This window comes from Ochlerotatus camptorhynchus, unplaced genomic scaffold (assembly GCF_037179485.1).
Source record: "Ochlerotatus camptorhynchus isolate MF236.1 unplaced genomic scaffold, CSIRO-AGI_Acam_v1.1 ptg000284l, whole genome shotgun sequence".
Lineage (NCBI taxonomy): Eukaryota > Metazoa > Arthropoda > Insecta > Diptera > Culicidae > Ochlerotatus > Ochlerotatus camptorhynchus.
In genome coordinates this window covers 4,336,111-4,354,181 of record NW_027040773.1, presented here as the reverse complement: position 1 = coordinate 4,354,181, position 18,071 = coordinate 4,336,111, and the positions used below count along the sequence as shown (strand labels likewise).

Below are 18,071 nucleotides of genomic sequence, written 5' to 3'. Positions count from 1 at the left end.
ATGGATCCAGACTACATTATTAGAACCTGCCGTTCATTCCGGAAGCGTGTGGAGGCCGTAATTGCTGCAAGTGGAAACTCGATCGATGATTAACAGAGTTTAAGACTCTGAGAAACTTTCCCCCTTTGAATATTAAAAAAAACTCGAAAACGAAATTGTTGAGGTTTTTTTAATTTAGACATTGCTCAATGGTGCAAACATTATCACGCATACGGTAGAGACATTCCCAGGTATTTTCAGCACACAGATCGATAAAAGAAGCTTTTATCTAGCATCTAATACGACAAACACAACAATAAACGGTTATTATTAACGGAAGAGAAAATCGACGAAGAGAAGCGATCCATGCTACTAAGGACCTAATGCAATGTTCAGCAAGAATATTATCTGAAATTTTTTCAATGTAGTGCTGTAAGCTGTAACAGGTTTTATTGGCTATCAAAAGCAACAGCAAACGCACCGAAACATGTTAATCCAAGCGAGTTATTAACAAAAGAGCAAATCGATCATCGCGATTACGTCTCTATGTATGCTAACTGTCGAATTTGTAATATTTTTTAGTTATGGAAGTCACTTTTTCCCACCACAAAAACGCCTCGTGTTCTTATGCCAAATGATACATGTGCGTCTACAAAACGCGAATGAAATCTTTCCAAAAAACAGCAATATTTAGTTTTTTTTTTTGTCGATCGGTAGATAAAACATGTAAAGATTTTGATCTAATTTCCGTCCTACTAAGCACAACCCGTGCTTTACCTCTCTTTCCTGAACAAGTTTAAACAAATAATTGAATATTTCTGTCAAAGATGACTGTTAAATTTATTCACCTTTCCATACGTACCGTTGTATTTGATAAAGAGTCACAAATTGTTGAGATATTGTCTAAAATCCAATACTGCTTTTTGATTCTAAATTCGTCCTACTAGTTTCAATTCCGTCCAAACGCATTGAAACGCTATTAGCTTTTCTTCGTCCTACGGATAAACGTAGAAAAAGGGGATTCGCTAGGAGCGCTTCTTTTGTTTTGAGAACAATGAGCGTAAATATTCATACAATGCGCTTTAACAGGATTAATGAACTAACGCATCGTAACAAACCTATTATTGATTTGTACACGGTGAAATCATTGATATTATTGATCTTTTCTGATCGATAGAACGGAAATGGGCGATTACGACGAAGTAGCGCTCTACCCTACCGAGAACTTCTTGGAGGGATTTATGGCTAATCGAGATCATCCCGATCAACTAAGAAATGTTGCATGACATTGGTGCAAAATTGTGCACTCCGTTTTTGTGTGTGATTTTTTTTAGCGTTTTGAAGTTGAATCGCTATGGAAACGTTATTTCTGATCAATCTCAGTTGTACCACACACAATTTCAACAGCACAAATATCAGCTCTCACAAAACTTATAACAAAGAAACTGGAACTTCACGATTGCTGCAGTGCAGTACACAAGGAATTTCAATTTCATGAGTGATGTCATAACCGTCCAAGATTTGTGTCTTAGCAATCTTGAAGTGATAGGAAATATCAGCCGTCATGACGGTCATTGTTTGACGCTTCAATGAATAACCTAAAGAATGTCCTACTCATATCTGATTGTAATTTAGGAACCAATTGTAATAGAATATGTATTCGCATTTTTATGAGGTCCAACTTTTACTAAGTAGGAAATCCAAAATATATTCATAGAACCAAAACCATAGGTTACTTCTACTGTATTCTAAATCAATATCTAGAAAAATGCACGAGAATTTCACTACACAGCTTAACGTAGTCTACGTCAACCATGCGGTCGTGTCTTATACACAACCCAACCAATTATTTTTTTTTGTCATCGTTTGGACAGCTAGAACCAAAGTTAAGTGAAATTCAATAGTTTCCCATAGTAATTCACCAAAATATCCATTTAAATTCAAACAATTTTCTAAACTTTCATGAACCTCAAAGACTCATATTTTATGGTTATGAATACAACTGGAGGGTGGGAACTATTTGAATTACGAGGAATTATGGTAAGTGATTTTAATTTAATCTTACGCTGTTTCTTTTATGATTAGCGCTGTCACTCTGCCTCCCGGACGTTTATACGTGTGTGATTGGTTCACTTGCAAAAAAAAAAGTTTTTTCGAACGAAATTGTTTTGTGTCCCGGGCGCGATAATTTGACTTGAACGGCGCTGATCTATTGTTTACTATGTGCATTGCTTTGGTGCACAGAGTGACTAGAAAAAGAAAAGTCCCGTCTTGGGCCGCGGCCGGAGTGGACGCGACGCGACCAATTGAAGAGAATCTTATTATTTTTTTATTAACGTCGTGTAAGAATAGAATTTAATGAGGGAATGGGCGCTTTTTTGTTTCCAGGTTTGGAGGATCGTTGGTGGTAGAGGCTTGTTCTTGTGTGGGGGGCGCCGCCGTGGAGTTTGAGTTTGAATGGATCCCGGGTCCTATTATATTATTATTATATATTCAATAATACATATTTAAAAGCAAAACAAGCTGAAAGAAGCAAAGTAACATTGTTTGATTTTCTCTAATGTATGCATACCGTTTATAGTGCAATTAACCTTTCTATTTTTCCTTTCTAGGAGACAAAATTACATTACTTGTTGATATATTTATTGGTATACTTGTAAATACTTATTTAATCAGATTCGGAATATGAGTGATGAGGGAACTTATTGTGTTCGCGAGTCCTCCGTTTAGGCTGGATTTATTGATTTAAATCCTTAAGTTTATTTTCAGCTCTTCGATGATGGAACATTTTTAAATTAATATTATAATGATTCACTTTTATCAGCCTTCGTTCAGGAAAATACAAAAACATTGTAATGCATGATTACAATTGCATGAAAACTGTTAGCTGTCCAAATAACCTCGATTTTTCTGACTATTGATTCTTTATTAAAGCTTACCAATATTTTAAAAAAAGCATTCCATATTGCGTTAAACCATTCTATGGTGCATAATAAAGAGTTTGTTCAATTCCAATAAAATATCAAAAAAACATAATAAAAAAATGTACTGCGGTTAACTTAAATTGAGCTTATGTGTATTTTGTAATACTTGTTTATTTTACATTCATTATATTTTATATATTGCATGACTAGTAAATTATTTTTACTTCACATATTTAAAATCTCATTATATCATTATAACTATAATTTTCATTTACAGAAAATAGTTGTCCTGCAGATACTGATGGACCAGAAGGTGTATCAAATAGCAAATCATTGTTATTTACATTTTATTTTATTATTATATAATATGATATATGGTTTTCAGAATTTGGACTACCCAGAGAATAAATTGAATATCATCATACATTAGGCCAATGTTTTTAATTTGTTTTACTTTTGCAGAATTTTGCTCTTTCAAGAATTATTCATTGATACTTGTTTTATAAATCTTGTATGCTCAAATATCCTCGACTATGTAGCAAATTGATTCTTTATTTAAATTGTGGATTAATTAAATAGGTAAAGTTGAGTTCAATCATACCACGGCCAATGATTATAAATAACAAAACTTGTTTATTTTTTTTATATGTTGCATTTCACTACATATATTATATAAATTATACATTGCATGATGTACTATTACTATTAGCTTAATATTCCAGTTACCCAAGCAAGTCATCGAAATTAATATGAAGCTGATGAAGCAGAGGAAATAACAACATTAAATAAGATTATATTTTTCGTCTGTTAGTTATTCATCACAATTTTTAGCATTATTGTTAGCACCATTCGAGCAAAATATATTTAATTGCCTTATATACCCTATACATTTCAGTGCTGCATCCACCTGCCATTGTAAGCTGAAAAGGTATATAGCTGCATCTTATTATATGTAAAATACTTCTTCATTGCAGTAGTAACTATATTATCCATATAAAAGTATTTCATTATGTCATATTTTAATGTTCTGATATATTTCATTTCTCCAATGCATATATTTTCATTATATAAATAAATACTGGGTTGGGAGGGAGCATCAGGGTATCATTCTAACTGAAACTGGACGATGGTATGATTGACAGCTGGAGTCTAGGAGGGAATAAACCCTATCATTTTCTTTATCCTACCGATTCGATTGTGGTGGTGTGAATTCTACTCCAACAGTTTCAGGGCGATTGACGCGCCCTTCTTAACAAACCATCCAGTAGGAAGCTTAATAAGTATTGCGAATTGTGTTATTCGATTTGTTGGAGCGTATCGTTGGAAGGAGATTCTTAAATTCCCGTGGATTTCGCGTGAGTGTCTCTGCTTACGGGTCCACCCTTCCGTTTTTGACCCTTCATACAGCGATATAGTGAATTCAGATCGGTAGCTCAAATTGATCTTGCTATTAAGTGGAGCTGCATCCAAGACAAGTCTTGAAAGGATGGTGGCTACCTTACATACATACATACATGAATACAACTGGAGAGTGGCCGATCTCGTCGAGTTGAGTCGATTGGTATATGACATTGGGCCCCCGGGCCTTGGCTTAAAAGTCGGATTTCTAAGCGATGTATCTTTGTAATAAGGGTAAAACATGCACGAGGAGGCATGAGTTATGATTAATCGTATTATACGATGATAAAAACTTAAATGGATCCCAAACAGTAATCCTCCGTCAAATATACGTCTCCATAAATAAATATGTCTAGCCTCTACTCAACAGAACTGGCCTCAGTATCATCATCGAATAAACCGTACACGGGAAGGATATCGCATAACCTTATGATACACTGAAGGATTCCACCCTCCAGCATGCAATGGAAGTTCATTCATATGTGTATTAGCGTAGAGCATCTCCCCCTAACCGAGGTGGAATACAAATTGACTACCGTTGGGAGAACAGCCGAGCGAATTTGTCAATGGGTTCATCAAAATGATTTGAATTGCAGGAAAATTGTGTTCTGGGTGGGGAATAGCGATGAGTGAAGGAATAAAATTGAGTTAAACTGACTGATTATGTTTCCACGTAACAATTTCTTGCAGATGTAATCAACAATATTTCGTTATTTTCAGGTAGCGTGGATGCACTTCGAGCAGTCTGCTATTCTCACTGTACATAACCATGTGATTACGCGAAATCCACGGATCAGCGTGACACATGACAAGCATGACAAGCACAAAACATGGTTCCTACACATATCAAACGTCCAGGAGGAGGACAAAGGCCGTTACATGTGCCAAATCAATACCGTGACGGCCAAGACACAGTTTGGCTATCTGCACGTCGTCGGTAAGTTTCTCTCGTTTTATTTTTTACAACAACGTAAAAATCGACCAAAAACATTAGTAATGAAATCTGCTAGTCGTCGGAAGAAAGCAGAACTAGATAATTCAATTCAGATTGCGCTCTCGGTGCGACACTTCTCCTCCTAATCACGTCGTCGCTTGAAATTGTTTTCCGCTACGAAATCGATATTCTATTCAATCACACGATTTCGTCCTCGTCGTTGCCGTCGTCGGCTCATTCCAGATGTTATCGTAAGCTGCTGCAGCTCCCAGAAGGAAGCCAGAGATTAACGATTTTATACCACCCGATGGTACTCAGTAACAAACCGTTGTTGTACAGAGTGGATTTAGTCAAATTCAATCGATGACGGTACGACGGTAGGGATGGGAAATTGAATTCAAGGTATCATGTCTACGGCGGGAAAACGGAATCATTGGATGGAATAGAATGGGAATCATTGCTCTTTAAATTGTTTTGAATTTGTGGAATAATGGTATTAGTAAATCAAATTAAGCGTAACATGAGGATAGCAAATGTCCATTAGGGCGGGTCAACTTTACATCCGCTGCTCGTTTGGTTTGCATTGATGGCACCAAGCACTGTCTTAAATTTGCTATCTACTTTAAAATGGGGAAATGTAAGGGAAACATGATTTAAATAATAATTTACTATATTAAAAATACACTATCCTCGGGTATTGTTTATATCTGATATGACTTTTGTGTAGAATTATTAGTTATTTATCACAAAATTTCTAAGCCATGGACACAGAAGCACATACTCCCATTGAATCCTATTAATTTTATCCCGGTCAGACATTTAGTTCCGGAGAGTGGAATAACACAATAAAACAGAGAAACGAACTCACTTTTCTCGGAGAGGATTGCACCGATTTAGGTGCAACAGGTTCCATTTTGTTCGTATATAACTTCCATAGAATCCTGATTAGACATTTGGTTCCGGATATTCGAACAAACAAGTGAAATTCTACAATCACTTTTCTCGAGGATGGTTGGATCGATTTGTGTATAAATCAGGGCTGTGGAGTCGGAGTTGGAGTCGACAAGTCGGAGTCGGGGGGAATTTTACGGACTTAGGAGTTTTTTCCTTGATTTGTTTTCCGTCGATCCTGTTTTCCGTGCTGAGCACCAATTCTACCGACGCCAGGAAGGCAGATCCCACACATGGACCCTACCTATCGACTCATCAACTCATGAACCGGGGACCAACGGCTTTACTTCCCTTCCGAAGGAAGGCGTGATCAGAGATGTTATGCCTCAAAACATCCCGGCGGCACCGACTGGGATTGAACCCAGGCCTGCTGGGGTGAGAGGTAATCACGCATACCACAACACCACCGGCGCCGCTATTTTGCCAAATAATGATATTTGTCATGATGATATTTGTCATATTTGTTTACCTAAACCATTACACTTGTCTGATATTTGGCAAATATTTGACCACACATTATTTGACCAAATACTACGATTTGGTAATCAGTGTTCACTCGGCTGTTGACAGAAGCAAACCACTCTCAATGTGTGTCCCGCGATCGTCTGTTTACTCGGCAACAACCATTGTGTGGTCCTCCTCATTTTTCTTCATCAGCAGTTCTTTAAGTCGATGCGTCGTCAACTTTGGAAAGCAACCGTTTCGTGATGAATGTGTGAGTGCTGACCACGTTTTGCGTCCATTGCTGCAATGGAAGCGCTCTGACCCCCGTTGGCGAATCTGCCATACAATGAAACCACTGGAACAGGTGAAGGATGCTTATTGGATAGCAGAAGATAAATTGTTGATTGTGTTGTACCTTTTGACAATAGTTTTAAGATGTATTGTATAGTGAACAAGAATCCTCGGCTTTGTAAAGCTAATTCGGTTGAGACTTATCAAATAAATTATTAAAAATAAAAATACGATTTAGTTATTTGACCAGCAATTTGTCAAGATATCTGTTGACGTATTACAATATTTGCAGCTGAACGACATTATTTATTTTACTAATCTCAGGCCTCGTTCCAGACTGGAGATTATATGATCCATATCAGGTTTGGAGATCGAATGATCATGAGTTCATTCTAGGTCCTCTGGAATCGGTTCTAGCACAGGTATATGCAAAAGTTTTTCTTGGAGCATTCTGAAAATGGTTAACCAGACGTTAAAATTGAGGAAGGTAATTATTAACGACATTTCTCCATTAATCATGGGGTCTTATGGACTCTTTTGAGATGCCCAACATATATCCCAAAGAAACTATCCGAGAAGTGCTATGAACTCCTCCGAGGTAGTTTTTTTTTTCTATCAAATAAATCCTTTTCTCCAGTTTATTTGATCAGAAATATATGTCAGGGGAACCGGTCCAGCATCCGAAAGAGACCTTTAATGGTACATGGACTTGATCCAGAACCGATTCTGAAGGAGCTTGTCCAGGAGATGATAAAAAAAGTTCATATGTACTCCCAAAGGATTTGTGGAGGACATCGTTTGCTTTTCAATCAAAAATGCATTTGAATTGCTAGGGAAATTAACAAATTCTCGTCAATCTAAGCAGCTTCCGCACTTCTATTAATATTTTCTCAGCGTCACGCACACATATGCCGTGTTTGTTTGTTTACATTTATCTACGGCTCTCCTTTTCAATCGACAAAATTGTTCAAAACTGTTTGAAAGCGTTTTATCAACGCTTTTCTTCGGCAAACTATACATTTGAACTGCGTGTTAACCAGCTGATCTACTATCGGCAACTCGAAATCAGCCGAATTTTGTAGTGCGTATATTTCATTTATAGAAAAATCTGCCATAACCGAATTGCTCTGCCATAAAAATGAAATCGTATTGAAGCTGAAAGACTAAGGAATCTTTTGAATATATTCAGCGAATTTTTTGATGGGAAAATACAGTGAAATTAACGTTTAAACTTTCATTGCCGAAAACAGTCAATGGATGCCAAAGTCGACCTTCACACAATGGCACATCACATAAATTGTCTATTCCAGTGGTCCAGGTCCAGTTGAAACAGTTGACATTTTTTACTACACTCGCTTCGTTGTCGTGCGCGACAGTCTGTTTGTATTCGAACACTCATGCTCTACCGTCGTCTCTCTCACACAACACGAGCGGTAGAATAACATTCGAGCTAAAAGAAAATGATCAAAATAGCTATCATATGACATGTGTGATTTCGTTGTAATTCCTCAATTTGGTGTAAATCAAACCATTTCTGATCAGAAATATTATTACTAGGACATCATTGCTGGCTATTTTCAGAATTCACACAAGCACACCATCAGCAGCTCTTATTATGAGAAAAACTAAAATACATACATTCGTGACGGTCTTCGGCGACAGTGTCGTATGACAGAGCCTGTCATATGACATTTTAGTTTGGTACTGTACTATGATAGCTTGTTTTGCAAGTGTCGGAGGCAAAGGCAGTCAATTATCACAGAAAATGTGTTGACTACCGTGACCGCTTACAAGACTGAGTACCATCACAGCAAGCGACGATTATTCGATGTTGTTTGCTACTCAAGAATTTCAAGAATTTCAAGATTTTTTTGGCTGTAAATACAAAAGTTATCACACTATTTTATTAATTGTCAACTAAATGGAATGACAAATACAAACCAAATATTTGCCATAGCAATATATGGTCAAATATATATGTCAAAATTTTCCAAATATTTGACAGCTTCAATGTGATCCAATTATTACATTATTACTTTTTCTGTAAATTTTGCGTGGTTGATGTATGTTTTGAAATTCATCGATTGATAAAATAATAAGCAACATCTTCGTGTACAGATTAATTATTTAAATTGAATTATGAGCTGAGGATTATTAGCTGAAAAATTATCTGACATCATATGCACAATGTTAAAAATACTTAGGACATGTTTTATCACAACATGTATTAGGGTGGTGAGATATGTTGCGAAAATGGTGAAATAAAATCCAGTGCTTACAGATCGAACCCACACCTCCCAGTACGCTAGACGGTGCAGTGATGTCATAGAAGCGGTCAAACTCCCCTACTAAGCGGAATGTGATTCATCATTCTCGCATCACACTCAAACCATCACATTTTCTCTTCAATGCTGCAAATATTCGCATCAATAAACACTCAGTACCAATATTTGAGAGATTTAACTCAAAATGTTCATTTTCCTACCAGGCTATCACTACAAATAGGACAGAGGCAATAACAAAAATGGTCCGACTCAACTCAGCGGCAGAACAGACAAATGCTTAGAATGTGTTCATCGAACCAGACTAAGCTTAACTTGACCTTAATCGTTCTAATTCACCATGAAGCTAGCACTTTTAGTTTGAATTTTGTATGGGGAATTTGGATAAAATACATGAAAAAATGACACACCTACACATCATAAAAAAAATCCTTATTCTCGATTTGATTCATATTTTCAAAACAAGTAGTTCAATTGATGAGTAACAACTTTGTTTAAGATTGCATCATGAATCCAGTCAGTTTTATTGAGATATTCGCTTTTGAAAGTATATGAGCATTTTGTATATGAAAATTTCAAAGAAATCTGCCATATGAACATTAAACATAATCCAGCTTGCTGAACCAGTTCAATGTACGAAAGAGTGATGGAATGTTATTTCTCCATATATTTCAACCAATATCCGAATGTTACATCCGAATGAGCTGAAATTTTCAGAGAGTATTTTTCTCACCTAATGGCACAAATCTAGGGGTTGACCCGTTGAAAAAAAAATATGAAAAATTTCCCCCAAATAAATGTGGGCCAGCCCATTCAAACACACATTGGCTAGGGGCAAGACAGCTTTCAATCATGAGTAATTTTCGTGCAAATCTTGAGTAACTCTGAGTTACTCGCGTTGCTCAATAATGAATATCGTTGTCAAAATGAAAATTTGTATTGCACCAACTCAGTTGAACAGGTTTCTCTTCGTATTTACACATTTGTGGTTCTGCTCAAGCAAAAATAAACAACAGAATAGTTCTTGATGATCTAGGAAGAATGAGGCTACAATTTATCGACTATATAAGTTATAACATTATCCTTATCGTTACTACCGAATGTAATAATCATTTCTCGTAATCCATGATGAAGTTCGTTTGATCGATGTTGGAACATAGACAAACATTTTCAGTTTACATCAGTATCTATACATGAAATAAATTGTTCTACCAAGAGGCTTGAACGGGGGCCTTTACCTTCCAGCTCCACGGCAAACAAAGGGTACTATATGTATGGACCAACCACAACGTCCATTGACACTTCAAGCAGACAATTCAATATGAAGTGTTTGTTTCGCATCAACTAACTAAGTACTCGCGACCGTTAAATAATACATAGCCCTTTATTTATCAAACCAAAACATGCAATTAAAGGTTTATTAAGCTTATCACTAATTTGTATTTGACTTAAACTAAGAACAACGTATCGAATTAAAATGCCGTCGTGGGTATCCTGCCCGTGCAATACAGTGATCTGGTTGAGGTGGACTGATCATTGGCCCGCACGACCGTTTTAGGTAGTTCAGTCCTCCTTCGATGCGATGATTTTCTTCGGGTAGTGAGAGCTGGTGATATTCTCAATGCTCTTATCACTTATCTGATTTGGTCATCCTCATCACTCCTATGTGTAATCGGTGGCGATCGATGACGATGATGACACTGATGATGGCATGATAATGGCTTCACTAGTACGTAGTGGGAGAGAGGTAATCCAATGGTACTGCTCAAGATCTTCTAATCAGAGTGAGGGTCTTGATCAACCGAGGTGGTGTGTTGGACGATAACTGTTTGATTATGACAGGGTAGTAGTTGGATGGACCATGAACTCATCAACAAGGCTATTATAAAGAAAAAATAACTTAATTGCCATTAAGAAAACTGCTCATATTAGCTCAGAGTATAGCTGACTTGCCCCTAGGCCGGGACCAATAGCTTAACTTTCCTTCCAAAGGAAGACGTGACCAGAGACTGTTGTTCCTCAGAAAAATCCCACCGACCTCGATTGGGATTTAACCCACACCCATTGTGGTGAGAAAGCACGTCACGCTTACCACTACACCACCGGCGCCGGCAACACATATTTAATCATTAAACTAAACTTTATGGTAATAGATACATGCTGCACAATAAACAATGTTAAGTATGCAACAATTGGCAAATTGTTCTAAATACTGTTGTTGGCCACAGACACGTACTAATCACACACACAACATTTAGCCTAAAAAAAGCTTCGTCCCGGAATGAAGCAAGGATACTTCCGGCGCAGCTCATCGATGAAATAGCACTATCAAAGAGAACTGTCACATTGTACACGCTCACAAAGTTTCAGTCAAACATGAATGAGTTTTACACGAGAAATTCAGGACATGTCCTGATAAATCAGGACGGATGGTATCCCTACAAATCCAGAGCTAATCGAGCAGCGCCTATCTTGAATGCATTGGCAGTGTTGCTAGAACCCACCCAAGCCTATGTTGCCAAGGCAGTTTGTTTTGGATCCACTCCTCTCTTATATCTACTAGACCCTCTCTAGTCAGGTTCATTGAAAAACAAAAGGGAAATGCCTTCTTTAACACGAACACAAAAACTTTGATAACGTAGGAAGATAAACTAGGAACACAAAACAATTTCCGGAAACGTGACATCAAGCGTCACAATAATGTATCGATTTTCGACACCGACTAAGTTATTGACAACCTATCGAACGTTCCGCGCCAAAATGCCACACTCACTTCACACGTTGATGATGCAAAGATGCAGCAAAAAAAACTCAATTTAAATTCAAATCGCATTAGGATCATTGCCATCATCCGAGACATAAATACCTGGAACGAGCATCGTCATGGACCGTCTGTTCTCCGCAGCATCGCAACGCTGCGCTAGTGCCGCACCACGATTCGTTGATGCTTGACAACCACTAAAGCAAAAGAAAAATGTTCCTCCGACTACTGGTGTGCAAAGAAAGAACTAGGAACTCCCGCGTCCGCAGGAATCCGAGCTGGGCGTCAAAAGCCAGGAAGCACGTCAGTCAGACTTTGGGCCGGGGGAAAACAATTTCAAAATAAACATTTATTTATTTTCATTTCCTGGCAGCTCCAAGAACGAAGGGCAAAAAATAACGAAGTTTTTCCGTTCTTCTCATCATCCATTCCTTCCTCGGTAGCACCGGTGTACCGGAAAATTCATCACCTCATTTTTCATGATTCGATTCCTGGCCGACTTGAGCTGGGAGTCCCGTTTCAAATATGTGTTCATTCGTTTCTGACTTCTTGTTCTTCTTTTTCTTTTTCTTCTTCTCATTGCAGTGCCACCCAACATCGACGATTCGCTCAGTTCCAGCGACGTTATTGTCCGGGAGGGATCCAACGTGACGCTGAAATGCCGCGCCACGGGAAGTCCAATGCCACAGGTCAAATGGAAACGGGACGATAATTCTAAAATAGCTATTAATAAGTCGTTAAGTGGTAGGTATCGACGACGGGACGGTTCATGCTGGTGTTTGGGGGGGAAGAACAGGATTTCACGGTAGGAAATTTGTTGATTGGCAATTTGGGAAGTGCGATCGGTGTATTCATGATGTTCTCCGATAAAAAGTGAAGATTGTATTTTGAGTTATACTGTAAAAATTGTTATTTTTTTTTTTCAACCAACGCCACGATGTCTTGAAAACGAACTCGAGAACCCCGTTTTTTCCATTCAAACCCCAGAAGTGGCAATACCAGCATCTTCGACAAACGGAGAACCGACCACATTGTCCGCATTAATAAATTTTCCTTATTTTCTTCTTTCACACGCTGTTGTCGCTGATGGCCCCCCTCTCCCCCAGTGCTCGAGTGGGATGGAGAATCGGTGGAGCTATCGAAAATCTCCCGCCTGGACATGGGTGCATACCTCTGCATTGCATCGAACGGTGTCCCACCCACGGTGTCGAAGCGGATTAAAGTCAGCGTTGACTGTAAGTACCAACGAACCAAACCCTTATGATATTTCCGCTGGTAAAGCACATTGTTCCGAGCGAAAAGAAGAAAAACCGAAAACGACGAACGAACACTCGGGAAAGGGATTTAATTTCACCAGCAATTTAAATTAAATTCATTTGCATCACATTAAAATTACCCATGTAGATGACAGAGGAAGGCTTCCCGGCAAAAGGTTGCACTTGATGGTACTAAATGGTGTTCTTGTGCGCTGGAAGGTGACTGTTCGCCGGAAAGAAACCAGGGGAAATATGGAAATTAAGGGATTGTAATGAACCAGTTGCTTCCGCTGCGGTGGAACTGAACGGATTAAGTGGAAAGTCGTTAAATTTGTCACCTTTCCGGAGGGATAATTGGGGAGTATTGTTAACACAGCGAATGATGACAATCACGGTGGAAGTCAGAAGCTGCTGCAAGAACAATGATAATTGATATCGTCACTTTTCGGAGCTACTGTGTTTTCGGAGCAGTGGTGTTTGAGTACTTCGCATTGGCGTGCACAGGGTGGGGCAAGGTGGGGCAATTGCCCCACCTTTTATAAATAAATATATTGCCTGAAAATTGCACCACAAAGGTGCATGAAGAGACAAACTTCAATGAAATTTTTTGGTAAAAAAACTGCACCACATTCCGAGTGTAATTTTTTTTTTCAAGGTTGTTCATGCAGGATTAAAAGAAAAGGGTAAATTGAAAAAATTCACCTTCGTGGTGTTAATTCGAAGAAAAAGCTTTTTATTGAATATTTCTGGTGTAAAAATATTATCAAGGCGGTGCATGGAGGGACTAATCAAAATGAATAACTCTGGTGCACATTTATCTGAAAATGTCTGGTGCAAAGTTCGCAACACTGTGGTATGTAATAGCAAGATTTATTAATTTTTTTGTGCACAATTTGCATCGTTCTGATGTATGCAAGCTTGATTGAAAATGTATGGTGGAAAATTTGCACCATTCTGGTGCATGAAGAGTGCATGGTGAAACAAACTTCACTGACAATTTTTGGTGCACCGTTCTAGTGAATGGAGGAGCATGCTCTATTGAAAATTTCTGGTGCAAAATTTGCACTAGTCTGGTAAATGAAGGCACAAGCTTTATTTAAAATTAAGCTAAATTGTAGATTTTTGGTGGAAAATCTGCACCGGCAAGCTTTTTGGATTTTTTTGTTTTTAAATTTGCATTCTTCTGCTGAATAGAGAAACAAATTTTAATAATAATTTCTGGTGTAACATATGCACCATTCGGATAATTGGAGGGAAGCTGCTTTACTGAAAATTTATGATAAAAAAAATCCGAAAATAGAGGCAAACTTTATTTGGTGGAAAACCTGCAAAACATGCTGATGATAGGAGAAGCCAGCTATATTGAAAATGTTTGGTGGAAAATGGAAAAAGGAAATCTGCACCAATCAGAATACTGGAGAAGCAATTTTTATTAAACATCAACGGTGGAAAATTTGCATCGTTCTGGTCAATTGAAATTTTCTGGCCTAAAATTTTCTGGTGGCAAGTTTGTTTTGAAAATTTCTGGTGTAAGATTTGCAACATTCTTCTGCATGGAGGGGCAAGCTGAATTGAAAATTCCTGATGTAAAAATGGCACAGTTCTGGTGAATGGAGGCAAGCTTTATTGAACATTTCAGGTAGAAAAACTACGACGTTTCGGTGAATTAACGGGCAACTTAAATTGACTTCAAAGAAGAGCCTCATTGAATTAGGAGGACAGTTCCAAAAGAAAAGATTTCTGGGGATGATTTCATAAAAATTCAGCGAATAATTTCTAGTGAATCCTGCATATAGTTCCAAGATAATTTCGAAAAGAATACCGAGAGCATCAAATTTTTAATGAAATTCCAATGGGATGTTGAGGAAAGTTTCAAGTGAGTTCCGAGGATAATTTTAAGCTCATTCTGGGAAGAATTTCTGGAGAATACAGAGGAACTTCTTCTGAAAGTTTAGGGGAATTTCAGTTCCAAGGTGTTCTGAGAACCTCAAGCATATTGAATGCTTAGGACAGTTCCAAAATATTTCTGGGAAGAAATCAAAGAAAATTCTACCGATAATTTCTAGTGCATCCTGCAGATAATTCCAAGATAATTTCGAAAAGAATACCGAGAAAATCAAAATTTGAGTGAAATTTCAAAGGGATTTTAAGCAAAATTTCAAGCGAATTCCGAGGATAATTTCTAGTTTATTCCGGGAATAAATTCTGAAATTCTAAAGGAATTTGAGTTCTAAAGTGTTCTGAGAAAAAATCATGAAGAGTTCTAAGCGTAATTCCAGTGGATTTCTGAGAAGAATTACAAAAGAGCTCATAGAGTTCTAAAAATTTCGAAAAGAACCTCAAGGAATTCTGACGATCGACTTTTTTGCAACTGTACAAAGATTAAAGACAGCTTTTGGATTCCTTAATTGAAAAGTGGGTATTAGTTTGCCATTGAACCTTAGTCTATTTTTGTCTTACTAAGAATTAGTCTAAGAATCTTCACACTGGGCCAGAAATGCATTCTAGCGGAGCAAAATTAATAACTCCAAAACGAAGCATTTCCGCGACTTGGTGTTTTGGGTAAAGTTTCTCATCATAATAAGGACCATCTATTGACATAAACAAATAGTTCAAAACTCTTCCGCAAAGATGGCGCCACAATCTAACTTCTAACGCCACAATCTAACTTCTTTCTCTGACGTTTTGGAGACTTGATGTCTTGGGAAAAATTGTTTGCCTTGACAAAATGAACAACTCTTTTCGAGACGTAAAATTTCCACAGCCTACTGTTTCCAAGTTATGTGGAGTTAAAGAAAAAATGTCGAAAATATGTTTTTTTCTTTCTGTTTCGGTTTTTTGCTGACAATCATATAATGTTATATTTTTCTCTTATGCAAATGCATTAAATAAATAACTTTTGTGAATAAACATACTGGTTTAAGTTTCAAATTTTAAAGATATTGTTGAAAAACCGATAAAAACAACAATTTTTGAACTTTAATATCTCCCAAAGCGCAAAAAATCGCAACCTGACATTTTCAGCAAAAATTAAGCAATACTCGATAAACAAAATATCAAAATTTAAGAAAGGTATATTTTGGTGTTTTTGAGATTTCATCATTTTAGTGGAGTATGTATTATTTCTATAATTTTTTTTAATACATTGAAATGGCGTTTTGAAAAATTGACGAATTAGGCAAAGTTGTTTATCTTGATAAAATAAACAACTCTTCTGAAGCTACTGTTTTCGAGTTATATGGAATTACAAAAAAAAATTGAAAATAAGTGTTTTAATTTTAAATATATCGTCTACTACTTGCAGACTTCATCAGTGCCAAGTACTCAACACAGTTTCCATTGAAGAAGATGAACCACCACCGGAGTAAAAAATAAATAAAATTAGCTAAATTGAACAGTAGGGAAACAGTGGTGGGTGGACATCAACATCTCCCACGCACTTGGGAGTACTCCCCATCCCCAGATTAAATGCACCATAGACCAAACAATTGCCCCTCCTTCACAAGATTCCTGTGCACGCTAGTGGTACTTCGTACTGAGGAAGTAAACAAGAAGTGATCGAAGTATGCGTGTTTGTCAAAAACATGAATATTAATGTATAACGGAAGTAAAAGAAAACTACTCATGCCACTCCCAAGCTCTATACAAGAGATTTTTTTTAAATTAGATTTAAATATAAAAACATGGCTTCGAAATCAATTGAAAACTAAATACCTTGAAGTCGAATAAAAAAGTGGTGTTTAGCAAAGTTGTAGCTGATTAAATTTCACATAAGGAAGAATGGTACATAAGGCACCCCGGGTAGAACGCACGTTTTTAATTTTATTTTAAGTTTTTCTTGAATTCCAATTCCAATTGTAGCATGCAGAGTTTCGAGTTTAGATGCTATGCTAGAAGTGCTGCTTGATAAGACAACATAAAAGTTAGGAAAAATCCATGAACAACACAAAAGAAGGTCAGCTGGTGCGTTCTGCCCAGGGAGTGTGTTGTATACCATTGTCCCATAAGAACAAAAATTGCAAGCTTTTCTTATATCATTAAGGACTTCGACAGCAAAAAGTTCACTTATTCCCATAGTAATGCCAATATAAACTTCAAAAGACCAGTGCAGTATGCGTTCACATCCAAATATACTAAAATTTTAGAAGAATGATCAGGAGCTGAAGGAAGGCAACTTGAATGTTCGACGCTAGCATAAAGGGTGTCCTACATCAAATTGCATCACGGGAAAAAAACGCCGTAGAAAATTACCTAGTTAACCGATCCTTTTCAAACTTTCAGACAATAAAATATTAGTCATTAGTAAGCTTTTGGCATTTTCATTTCATTCAACTTCAATACCATAACCATACGCTCGCACCTTACGCTTAACTCCACTCATTAGGTTCTGTACAACATCTGGCTACAGCTTCTTCTGTACGGAAACCCACTTTTTCTTCATGTCTTCCTCAGATTTGACCTCCTTGGGATGCTTCCGTAGTGCCTGCTTCATAATAGCCCTGCATTTTTCAATGAACCTTGGTATGACAGCGATATAAATACAGTGTAAACAATACACTCTAGACTACTTTTAACTAAATTTTCAAATTTTACAGCGTTTTTTTCCGTGATGCTTTTGATGTGGGACACCCTTTAACCAACAATCAATACGAAACTAACGATTTTAAATTGGCTTACTACTTGACTAGCCTATTGGCAAACGATTAACGTACCCCATTCTAGCCGAAATTCTAGTACTACACTATGTTTGTTTTGATTCGGTATGAAAGTTTGACAAATAAAATGAGGGGTTAGTGGATTTTCCTATGTTTCGAGGGATGAATCAACTAGCTTGGGACCGAAGAGAGTACC

General features: G+C 37.3%; 1 protein-coding gene across 3 annotated transcripts in view; it reads left to right on the top strand.

Annotated features, from left to right (window-relative positions):
- Nucleotides 1–18,071, top strand: part of DIP-zeta (Dpr-interacting protein zeta) — a 307,293-nt gene that overhangs the window by 101,020 nt on the left and 188,202 nt on the right. For all 3 annotated transcript variants that reach the window (XM_065228207.1, XM_065228209.1, XM_065228208.1), the window contains exons 4-6: nucleotides 5,022–5,238; nucleotides 12,550–12,708; nucleotides 13,071–13,199. In XM_065228207.1, coding sequence (XP_065084279.1) covers nucleotides 5,022–5,238; nucleotides 12,550–12,708; nucleotides 13,071–13,199 — 505 coding nt within the window. The remainder of the gene's footprint in view (nucleotides 1–5,021; nucleotides 5,239–12,549; nucleotides 12,709–13,070; nucleotides 13,200–18,071) is intronic.